Below are 12,503 nucleotides of genomic sequence, written 5' to 3'. Positions count from 1 at the left end.
GCGGGTACGTCGGAGCTCGGAGACTTCTCTTAGCGGCTCGTAACGCTAACGGCAGGTACTCGGGAAGACTCGCTAACGGCAGGTAAGCACGGGAAGACTCGTGAACGTTTTTCAACATGTTGAAAAATGTCCACGAGAGTCCCGAGTACCGACAAGCGGCCATTACCGTAAATCTCCGAGTTCGAATCAGGGCAAACTCGGGAGAACTCTTGGAATGAACTCGTACCGTGGGACAGACCAATTAGAATTAGAATTGGAAATCAAGCACAATTCCTCAGAATTGGTGGATGACACAAAATGTGTCATAAAAGACATTGGGACAGGTACATGGATTAGAAACATTTGGAGGGTTATGGGCCAAGCATGGGCAATTGGGGATAGTGTAGATGTGGCATCTTGGTTAGTATGAGCAAGTTGGGCCGAAGGGCTTGTTTCCGTGCTGTATGACTATGACTCTATGTGGGGCTTGCAGAGGATAATCCAATAAAATATTGGAAGACATTACTTTCTATGCAAATTGGGAGTTTGGTTGAAATAAAGGTAAATGCAACATGGTGCACAAAGCCACATGAAAATTGTAAAATAACTATGGGAACAAGAGAGAAAAATAATAATCTGGATGAACAATTTAAAGCTTGCTTTAAATACTGATGAGAGTCTAATAAATCATTAAAAAGGTAAAAGGATGCATGTTCAATTTCAGAATGTTGGAGAGACGCCATGTACAAAACTTTGCTTAAATCACACAGTATACCATGTCTACCTTCAGTATACCAATCAGTTCAGTTCTCCATGACATGGAGAAAACAGGCACTGAGAGAAGTGCAACTACGGTTCAATTCATTTGTTTACACGTGGTTTCTATGAATAAATCAGAGTTTGGCTGTGGAGGGATGAAATGAAAGGAAGGATTGTGGGATTGTCTCCCCAATGCTAGGGACCTTAAAATGTCATGCCTAAAATTGACTATTTTATTCTGGGCTCGAAGGGCCGAATGGCCTACTCCTGCACCTATTGTCTATGGGTCTATTCTGAACATGAAAATTCATGGATCAAAGGCAGATAAATGGTGTGAGGCAAGTCTCAGTTGATTACTGAAGGATCTGAATGACCGTATTCCACCTTCACCATTGGTTGAACACACACTAGTCTCCAACAAAAGGCTGTACATACAGCAGCCTGGCTGCCAGAATGCAAAGAACTTTCACCTGTTCTGATGAAAGATCAGCGACTAGAAACATTTTCTCTCCTCGCAGAAGCTACCTGACCTGCCGTGCATAGCTAACTTTCTGCTTTTATTTCACCTGTCACACTGTGGACTGATATTTTTCTGTCTATGTCTTAAAAATTGGATGGCACATCTCAGCTTCCTCCTCAGCTGTAAAATGGCAAATCCTCTCAGACCTGTCCACTTGATGCTACACTGCAAAGTATAATGTACTGTCAGGATCCTTATTCAAGGCAGTGCTCTGCAACTTGCACTAGGCTGAGCAGCAACCCTGGACTGCTGGCATTCCCTGTCCACTCGGTGAATAGGAGTTTACCTTTGAGTCTGAAGTGTTGCAAGCTTGTCCCTCTGAGGAGGCTTGTGCAGAATGAGAGTATACATCTTGATGTATTCAAGAGAGAGTTAGATATAGCTCTTAGGGCTAATGGAATCAAGGGATATGGCAAGAAAGCAGGAACGGGGTATTGATTTCGGAAGATCGGCCAAGGTCATATTGAATGGCGGTGCTGCCTTGAAGAGCCGAATGGCCTACTCCTGAACCTACTTCCTATGTTTCTAATATGTGACGCTCCTCTGCAGTCCCTGAGAGAGTGAGTTGTGACATTTATCAGATCTCTATTTGGTTTTCCATTGTGGATGGAAGAGTTTCCTTGACTTTGAGAAGTCCCTGGTCAATACAATGATAACACAAACAAGATAACGACTGCTGCTAGTTGAACTGTTGAACACAAACTGGCTGCCACTTTAGAGGGCTCTGCATTACAACAGTGAACACTCATTGCCAGTTAATAGCTGCTCTCAGACAGCTGTATGTAGTGAAAGGCAGTACGTGAAGAGCAACGCCATCATTCTTCAAGCTGGGGTTTTGGTGCTCACAAACGTTACATGAACCAGTGAAGGGTAGCGGGATTACAAATTAAATTGGTAAGAAATGGTGTGGTTAACAGCAAGATCAGACCCCCCGTTTAGTAGCCTGTGAAATCCACTGGATAACTCCACAGCTGTAGGCTTGTGGGACTAAGTTATTAACATCTCTCCTGCGGAGAGGGGAGCTGAGCCGTTCAGTTTCAATAGTCTGGGCAGTGACAGTGATGTTTTCTAGTACAGAGAATGGAACTCCAGGACAGGGATTCAAGTGAGTGTGGAGCGGATTGATAGTGACATGAAAGCCAAGGGCTATTTTCTGATTTGACTGCTGGCAGCTGGAAGCCAATAAACATGTCGAAGACCAAGGAATGACACAGTCAGACTCGGCAAGTCAAAATAATTAAAAAATGAGGCCTTTACTCATATAGCTCTCATTCTTATTGTATTCTTTATGGCAAAATCTCCTTTTATATCTTTGTAAAGCTTCACATTTCAAGCATTGTGTGCAGTTCTGGTTGCCCCAGTACGGGTAATATGTGGAGGCTTTGACAAGGGTGCAGAAGAGGTTTACCAGAATGCTGCCTTGATTAGAGGGGATTAGTTTTAAGGAGTGGTTGGACAATCCTCAAGTCAAGTCCAGTTTATTATGATATGCATGGTAAAGTACAGATAGAACATCACAGACACAGACTCAACCTTGTTTAAGAATCACCACGTGGAGTGACTGGAGTTACATGCTGGCCAGACTCAGTCAGGTTGACAAATACCCTTTCCTGAAGGACATCAGTCGACCAGAGGCATTACGAAGGTAGTTTCCCATGTTCATCGTTATTAAGATAGTTAGTGTTTCTCTCCCTAATTTCAGTTAACATCCACAGTCGACGTGGTTGGATTTGAACTCGAGTCTTAAAATTACTAAGGTGATAATTTAATGACAGTGCCAGCAGGCAGTGTCATTGCTTGAAGCCCCTGTTAGTTTTTTCTCACTGCAATATTGCATACGCCCCATTCCAGTAGGAAGTTTATCCATGAGATAAATGGGGAATCGTTCAACCACTACCTACAACCAAATCCCTACAACATCAGACAATGGCAGTAGGTAGGCAACTCTTGCCATAGTGCAAGTTTGAAAGCAAAAGCATCTGAAGAAAACAAGACCTTGTACATAGCATACAGTGCATTCAGAAAGTATTCAGACCCCTTCACTTTTTCCACATTTTGTTACGTTACAGCCTTATTTTAAAATGGATTGAATTCATTTTTTTAATAATCAATCTACACACAATACCCCAGAATGAAGAAGCGAAAACAGGCATTTAGAAATTTTTGCGAAGTAAAAAGAAATAACTGAAATATCACATTTACATAAGTATTTAGACCCTTTGCTATGACACAAAATTGAGCTTAGGCTCATCCTGTTTCCATTGATTATCCTTGAGATGTTTCTACATCTTGATTGGAGTACACTAGTGGTAAATTAAATTGATTGGATATGATTGGGGATGATCAGCCATGATCACATTGAATGGCAGTGCTGGCTCGAAGGGCTGAATGGCCTACTCCTGCACCTATTGTCTATTGTCTGTTTGGAAAGGTATACACCTGTCTATATAAGGTCCCACAGTTGACAATGCATGTCAGAGCAAAAACCAAGCCATGAAGACGAAGAAATTATCCGTAGACCTCCGAGACAGGATTGTGTTGAGACACACATCTGGGGAAGTGTATAAAACAATTTCTGCAGCATTGCAGGTCCCGAAGAGCACAGTGGCCTCCGTCATTCTGAAATGGAACAACTTTGGAACCACCAGGACTCTTCATAGAGCTGGTCGCCCGGCCAATCTGAGCAATCGCGGGAGAAGGGCTTTGGTCAGGGAGGTGACCAAGAACCCAATGGTCACTCTGACAGAGCTCCAGAGTTCCTCTGTGGAGATGGGAGAACCTTCCAGAAGGACAACTATATCTGCAGTACTCCACCAATCAGGCCTTTATGGTAGTGGCCAGACTGAAGCCACTCCTCAGTAAAAGGCACATGTCAGCCTGCTTGTAGTTTGCCAAAAGGCATGATAAACAAGATAATCTGGTCTGATGAAACCAAGATTGAACTCTTTGGCCTGAATGCCAAGCATCACTTTTGGAGGAGACCAGGCACTGCTCATCACCTGGCCAATACCATACCTACGGAGAAGCATGGTGGTGGCAGCATCATGCTGTGGGGATGTTTTTCAGTGGCAAGGAACTGGGAGACTAGTCAGGATCGAAGGAAAGCTTAACGGAGCAAAGTACAAAGAGATCCTTGATGAAAACCTGCTCCATAGCGTTCAGGACATCAGGTGGTTCACCTTCCAACAGGACAACGACTCTAAGCACACAGCCAAGGCAATGCAGGAGTGGCTTCGTGACAAGTCTGTGAATGTCCTTGAGTGGCCCAGCCAGAGTCCGGACTTGAACCTGATTGAACATCTCTGGAGGAACCTGTAAATAGCTGTGCATCGACGCTCCCCATCCAACCTGACAGAGCTTGAGAGGATCTGCAGAGAAGAATGGGAGAAATTACTCCAATACAGGTGTGGCAAGCTTGTAGCGTCATACCCAAGAAGACTTTAGGCTGTAATCGCTGCCAAAGGTGCCTCAACAAAGTACTGAGTAAAGGGTCTGAATACTTATGGAAATGAGATATTTCAGCTATTATTAATTACTTTGCAAAAAGTTCTTAACACCTGTTTTTGCTTTTTATTATGTGTAGATTGATAATAAAAAAAAATAATTTAATGTATTTTAGAATAAGGCTGTAACATAACAAAATGCGGAAAAAGTGAAGAGGTCTGAAGATTTTCTGAATGCACTGTATGTTAACAAAAGAATGCACAACACTCTCATCCAGCAGTAAAGTTTCCCCCGTGAATACTTCACAAATATTCAAAATAACAAATATAGGATAGACAAAAAAAACTGTAGTTACTCAGCGGGTGAGACAGCATCTATGGAGAGAATCTGAAGAAGGGTCTAGACCCGAAACATCGCCAATTCCTACTCTCCATAGATGCTGCCTCACCCGCTGAGTTACTCCAGCATTTTGTATCTACTTTTGAATTTACCAGCATCTGCAGTTCTTTCTTAAACAAATATCTAGAGGATGTGGGAGTGTTGGTTAATAGAATGCAGCAGATTAACGTGCAGTTACAGACAACAACCAGCAATGTAAACAGTATGACAGCCAGCCAAATAGTATGGGGTTTGAGATGCAAATGACCAGAAGACTTCTCCCAGTTGTATACGGTTTTGTTGACATGTCATTTGGAGAACCGAATGCAGCTTTAATCTGCATCAGTGGAAAGATTTGGAGATGCATAACCCAGATGCAACAAGTTCATGCCTGGAACAATGAGGAAAGTTTAAGAGGAAAGGTTTGAGTGAACCTGTGTGGATGATACAAGGGCTTCTATGACTACATCATCTGGTCCTCGATTCCCCTACTCTGGGCAAGAGACTCTGCGCGCCCACACGATCTAGTCCTCTCATAAGATGTGGATGGTATTATAATTGGTGGTTTAGTGGACTAAAGAAGATTATCTACATTTACGGTGGGATCTTGAGCATTGGGCCTATAGGCTGAGGAATGACAAATAAAGTTTAATTATGACATTTAAAAGATACTAGACCAAGTGCCGACCCGTTGGGTCTGTTTCCCCAACGGCGTTTGGGGGAGTGGGGTGTGGCGTCACACTAACCACCTGGGTCTATTGGGTTGTTCCTCCGAAGCATGCGGGGTGGGAATCTGGCTGGGGCAGGTGCAAAGGCATATGTTCCATCCCGATGGAACTGCGAATTGGGCATTGTGACAACACGATTACAATCAAAAGGCAACAGGCAGCCGGACGACGGCAGAACACAGTGTTTTAATGATACAAGGGACCCGTTGGGTCTATCCCCCAATGGTGTGACCCCAACCCACATCACCCGCCTCCTCCAACGGTTTCCAAATCGATTTCCACTACTCTGGGCAAGAAAATTCCACTCTGCGTGCCTGCTGCACACGATCAATAGTCCTCCCCCTACATTGAAGATGTGGATGATATCCCATCGAGGTGAAAAGTTCAGAGTGTCTTGCAGTTTTGTTTTGACTTTGGAAGAAGGTTATCTACAGCCTTCCATGTAAATGTGGATTGGATCCTGCGAGTATTGAGCATTGGGACCTATAGGCTGGACGAATGAAAAAGAAAGGCAGCCGGAATTGTGACATTTTAAAAATAGATAGATTTGGACAGGTGCATGGATAGGAAAGGTTTGGAGGAATATTAGCCAGCAGGGACTACCTCGATTTGGTAGCATGGTTGGTATGCACATGTTGGGCTCAAGGCTCTCTTCCATGCTATATACCTCTATGAATCAAAGAAAACTAAAATGGAAAATCAAGAGATGGAGATAAAATGGCTGGGTAACTGGCACCTCTGATGGTAATGAGAGTACATTTCATTATGTCTCAGCACCAAAGCCAATGAATAAAACGTTTAGTATGGCTGAGTTTGGAAACCAATCTCTCCATTCATTTCTCTGACCGTCTTACGACCAGCACCAGTTTGAAAGTTGATGACAGCAGGATTGTGGAAAGGCCATCTCCAAGTTCCCCCTTAAATCACTTGGGTATAGAATACTATCTCTCAGCTGTTCCAGATCTTGGGACAACCCTGCCCAAAAGCAGAGCAATGTCATCTCCACTTGCAGTGCTTAAAGGAAAGACACCCACCAACATTTTTACAACTGCTGGCCGTAGCAATAACTAATCTGAAGATGGAACATGAAATGGGATACATCAGTAATTTGTAATTAATTCCCTTGAACCTTCCCCACAGGGAATCTTGGCCAGGATTTCACTTTCTGATTCAAAATGAAACAAACGATGGAATTGAAAGATCATTTCAATCCAAATTGGTACTGCCTATTCCAACTTGGAGCACATTTTGTACTGTTGGTAGGCATTGTCACAGATGCTGGTACTTATTATCATGGATGTTAAATGTGGATGCAAGCTCCACCCACAGGTATTTCATTGTACTGTATGTGAGTCATTGTCAAATGCACCACACTGAACAGGCACTTGGTCGAAGTAGTTAACACATCATCTTTTAGCTTTGTTCCATTTCTCTCCAACTATCCTATCAACATTTTGTGGTGCCTCAATGAAGCAGCTCCTGGAGCTGACTCCTCACAGCTCTGGTGACTCAGGTTTGACCCTGACCTCTGGTGCTGTCTGTGTGGAGTTTCAAAGTTTTTCTCGTAGGTTCTCTCTGGGAGATTTTATGTCCTCGGGTATTCGAAGAGTGCATATAATTGCCCACTGTAAATTGCCTATCTTGTGTAGATGAGTGGTAAAATCTGGGGAGATTTGATGAGAATATGGTGAGAATAAAAATTTGCTAAGTGTAGAATTGGTGGCAACAGGGGCTTGATGACCAACATGGATGGACATTATTCACATTCCTCTCTCTCTGCTGTACACATTGTGCGTTTACTATATTCTGTTAAATGCTTCGGTGCTCAGTGATCGTTTCGCTGAACACCTCCGCTTAGTCCGCCTAGACCTACGTGATCTCCCGGTTGCTAAACACTTTAACTCCCCCTCCCATTCCCACACTGACTTTTCTGTCCTGGGCCTCCTCCACTGTCAGAGTGAGGCCCAGCGCAAACTGGAGGAACAGCACTTCATATTTTGCTTGGCCAGCTTACAACCCAGCGGCATGAACATTGATTTCTCTAACTTCATGTAATCCCTGCTTTTCATTTATGTCCGTCTCTCCCAAACCTAGTTCTCCAAACAATTTCACTGTACTCCTGATTAAATTTTACTGATTGTAAGCCTCGTTGTCACCTTCCCCTCAGCTAACAATGAACCATTCTACATTTTCAAATCAAGTCAAGTCAACTTTATTTGTCACATACAAATACAAGATGTACAGTGAAATGAAAGTGGCAATTCCTGCAGGATTGTGCAAAACAACAGAACAGAACAGAACCAGTATTTACAATAAAAAAAGAAGACGCAACAGTATTTACACCCTGGTGAGATCAGAGTTTATAGTCTGGTGGCCTGTGTGGAAGAAACTTCCTATCATCCTCTCTGTTTTTGCAGCATGACAGTGGAGGCGTTTGCCTGACCGCAGCAGCTGGAACAGTCCGTTGCTGGGTGGTAGGGGTCCTTCATCATCTTGCTGGCTCTGGATCTGCACCTCCTGGTGTATAGGTCCTGCAGGGGGGGGCGGTGTAGTTCCCGTGGTGCGTTCGGCCGAACGCACTACTCTCTCCAGAGCCTTCCTGTCCTGGGCAGAGCTGTTGCCAAACCAGATAGACATGTTTCTGGTCAGGATAGTTTCTACAGCACCAGAGTAGAAGGATTGAAGGATCCTCAGAGAGACTCTGAATTTCCTCTGCTGCCTGAGGTGGTAAAGGCACTGCCTTGCCTTTCTCACCAGTGTGGCAGTGCGTGTTGTCCATGTCAGATCCGCTGTGATGTGGACTCCCAGGTATTTAAAGCTGCTCATCCTATCCACAGTAGTCCCATTAATCCCCAGTGGCGTGTATGTTCTTGGTCGGTCGGGGCGCTACGGGACAGCTGCCCTGCCAGCAGCGTGTTCGTTATTTCTACTTTTTGTTGTTTGTTTTGGCGTGTCTAGTGTCAGTTTGGGTGTCTCTCCGGATGTCTTGTGTGTGTGGGTGGTGGGGGGGGTACTGCTTTCGGAGACTTTTCCCATGTCGCTTCCCTCGCGGCCTAACACCATGGATTGGAGCGGCCTTTCCCGGAGTCGGGCCCGGAGCATCGGCATAGCAGGCGCAGCGGGGACTTTTCCATCGTGGAGCGGGCAAACCCTTGTCGGGGGTCGCCAGAGAGGAGTGGTCCGATCGCTGGCCTGGTGACAACCATCAAAGAAGCTGTCTATTATAATCCGCAACAGTAGAGTTGCTGTCTTATAGCGCCAGAGACACGGGTTGGATCCCGACTACGGGTGCTGTCTGTACGGAGTTTGTGCGTTCTCCCTGTGACCGTATGGGTTTTCTCTGAGATCTTCGGTTTCCTCCCACACTCCTAAGATGTACAGGTTTCTAGGTTAATTGGCTTGGTAGAAATGTTAAAAAATTGTCCCTAGTGTGTGTAGGATAGTGTGAATGGGCGGAGATCGCTGGTTGGTGCAGGCTTGGTGGGCCAAAGGGCCTTTTTCCACGCTGTATCTCTAAAAACTCAATAGTCCATGAACACAAGGGAGAACCTGGGAATGGATGCAAAAATCCCCGAGATGCTGCCTGTCCTGCTGAGTTACTCCAGCTTTTTGTGTCTATCTTCAGTTTAAACCAGCATCTGCAGTTTCTTCTTGCACAAGGGTGAACCTACCCTTTTTCAAAAGTAATAAAATAGGATCGTTTGTGACTTTAAGAAGGAGGAGTCTATTTTAATATTTTACCTCAAGTTTCAGTACTGGTGTGTTGGTGAAGATTTTGTGTCCAACTCTCAGGAACAAACTCAAGCCCACTATCCTCTAACCAGATTGCCATAGTTCCCAGGTTCTGCTCGTTTTGCATGAATAGTTAAATAAACCATGTACATGCATGTTGAAAGGAAAAGCATGCACAGTTTGACAGTTGCAACCGATCTGCCAGTATTAAGAAGGATATTAAAATGCAGCCTCATAAAAGCCTGAGGGGAAAAATGTCAGCTCGTCAGATACAGGAATACATTTCCCAAGTCACTCGTAGGAGAGCTTTAAAGTTCGATATCAATGTGACTTGGAAATCAGCAGGATTCTGCCTAATAGGAACAAAACAGACATGCTGGCTTTTCAGTGCAACTCACCTCCTGCTCCCTCTGAAATATTACAACTCGACCCCCCTTGTCCCCTGTCGCTAACAGTTCTCCTGTGCTGTTGAATTCTACCGTAGAAATAATATCGGCTGAAAGACAAAAGCAGAAACAAAATGCAAGTTAAGGGATTTCTTTGCATGTCACAAACAGTCTCGCCTCTCCTCCCCCGCCGCGCACAATACAGCAGGCAGTTCCCAACCCCAGCTAATTGCTTCAGAGCTCCACTCAAAGCCCACACGTCGCTGGTCCTTCACCTGTGCTGCAGGGTTCAAGGCAGCTGCTTACCACTATCCCACACAAGGGCACAGAAAGAAAGGCCAGATACAACACCACGGGCAAAAGAGACTCTCACACCTCAGACCCGAGAAACTGTAGATGTTGCACTTTTGAGCAAAACACAAACTGCTGGAGGAACTCAGTGGGTTGGGCAGCATCTGTGGAGGGAATGGACAGATGATGCTTCAGGTCAGGACCCTTCTTATTCTGTGTTTTGCTCCCCGATGATAGGCTCTTTTGTGCTAACCTAATATCCATGACCTTGTGATTTTTAACTCTGTGGAATTTCACTGAAGCATCTCATTGATGCTGTCCTGTGTCTTTGCAAGATCTCAATGTTCCTGGGACAAACCTTGCTGCTGAAGGCATTGCCGATTTCCAATGTTGATTTCCTCCATGACTTCTGGAATGTTTTCCACCTCATCAGTACTCGTGTAGGAGTATGGAAACTGCACTGGCGCCAGTATGAGTACATTGTTGCTTTATCAGAGGGGCTATGTCTCAAGATGTCTCGAGGGAAGAGGTGAAAGGGTAGGTGTTGCTGGGAGGTGGGGGGTTGGGTGCTGGAGGGGATGGAAGAGGGACCCAAGCCTTGTGGAGAGATGGCCTTTACAGAATTGTTAATGCGGGAGGGGACATTTTGTCTAGTTCTGGCATCACAATAAAGATGGTAGAGATTACAAACGTTGACTCACATATGGAAGTGGATGGGATGGAAGATGAGGATGAGGAGATCCTACCCCTGTTCCATGTGAATGGTGAGGAAATGAGGCCACAAATGTGAGATACAAAACACAGTCAGGTATAGTAAGGAAGAAATAGTATTGAGTTTATTATTATTATTAAATATTGTCACCTGTACTGAGATATAGAGAAAGACTTTGTTTGCATGCAAGCAAGACAAGTCATACTATGTGTGCAATGTTACAAAATTTTGAGATTTAAAAAATCAAGTCTGCAATTTATCCCATCAGAAAAGCATAACAATAAGTTTAATTTGACACCAAATTCACTTTCATATCTCCATTTTCAGAGAAAGCGCAGATTTTCCTATTGAGTGCAAGATTTACAAAAAGGTGTGAAATCAGGATAGTCAAACCCCCATTTCTTATGAGAGGATTGTTCAGTAGTTTTTTGATTGCAGCAGGTCCAAAGATTATTCCGGATAATCTAGGAGTACATGATTTTATATCTAATTACATTATACTTCTGCCCAATGGAAGGAATTTAGAGGGAATGATGTAAATAAATGCCCGATTTAAATCGGCTTTCTAGTGGGTTCCCGTGGCAGCGTGGTTTAGAACGGAGTCAATGCGAGGAGGTTGGTTGTGTGATGGAAAAATACTGCGGGATATAAAAAGTCCAAAACCTCTCTATAGATAACTTGATATTCTAGGTCATATATATGGGACATTTTGGTGAGTAAAAATAAAGTATATCTCCAAAGCTTTAAGCATGTCTCTCCTCTCAACATGCAAAGCTTGCGGAATCAGACAGTAATTTAAAAACTATTAGAACAGATTATCGAGGCTATAAAACTAATAATAGCATTTGCGACCGACGATCGATCATTTTTCGTTAAGACTTTTCTAGGACCATGTACGATTAGTACCCCCTAGTAAAAATGGCACCTTTCCATGCTCCCCCTCCTTTTCAGCTCCAAAACGCCGACATGGAGCCGGGCACTATTTCCAAGTGAAGCTGTAAGGTATTTTTATTTCCAATTGAACCTACTATTGTGTGCAATCAAACTCCATAATCTGAACTACCCTGGGAAATGCATGTTGGAGAATACCACACTGCATTCCATTCTGTCCATAAGATGCCACTGTCACCTTAATTCTCCAGGTCTCACCTCGCAAGACTAGAGGAGGTAAAACAGCTTTTTTCCCAAGAGGATTGTTCAGTAGTCTGATTGCAGCAGGGAAGTAGCCTCCTTTTGCTCTGGTATTTTATTTCATTCACATGTTTATACTTCTGCCCTATGGTGGAGGGAAGAAGAGGGAATGATGAATATAGTTCCCGATTATGTAGACTGCTTCCCCGAGGCAGCGTGGTTTAGATGGAGTCAATGTGAGGAGGTTGGTTTGTGTGATGGACTTGGCTATGTCCACAACCTCTCTGCAATTTCTTGAAGGTCTTGGTCAGAATTTGGGACGGCTTGGTGAGGTAAAAATAAAGATATCTCCAAAGCTCCAGCATGTCTTCCTCTCAACATACAAAGCTGAAGAAACTGTTAGAATGGCCAGTTGCTACAGCCATTCAATATGATCGATCATG

The 12,503-nt window shown here is 44.1% G+C and overlaps 1 protein-coding gene across 5 annotated transcripts in view; it reads right to left on the bottom strand.

Annotated features, from left to right (window-relative positions):
• LOC129701422 (serine/threonine-protein phosphatase 2A 55 kDa regulatory subunit B beta isoform) overlaps positions 1–12,503 on the bottom strand; it is a 565,371-nt gene that overhangs the window by 107,583 nt on the left and 445,285 nt on the right. For all 5 annotated transcript variants that reach the window (XM_055642585.1, XM_055642587.1, XM_055642586.1 and 2 more), the window contains one exon: positions 9,939–10,036. In XM_055642585.1, coding sequence (XP_055498560.1) covers positions 9,939–10,036 — 98 coding nt within the window. The remainder of the gene's footprint in view (positions 1–9,938; positions 10,037–12,503) is intronic.

Source organism: Leucoraja erinacea, chromosome 11, assembly GCF_028641065.1.
Source record: "Leucoraja erinacea ecotype New England chromosome 11, Leri_hhj_1, whole genome shotgun sequence".
In the NCBI taxonomy this organism is placed as follows: Eukaryota; Metazoa; Chordata; class Chondrichthyes; order Rajiformes; family Rajidae; genus Leucoraja; species Leucoraja erinaceus.
The sequence above is the reverse complement of the archived record's forward strand: the minus strand, read 5'-3'. Positions and strand labels throughout refer to the sequence as shown.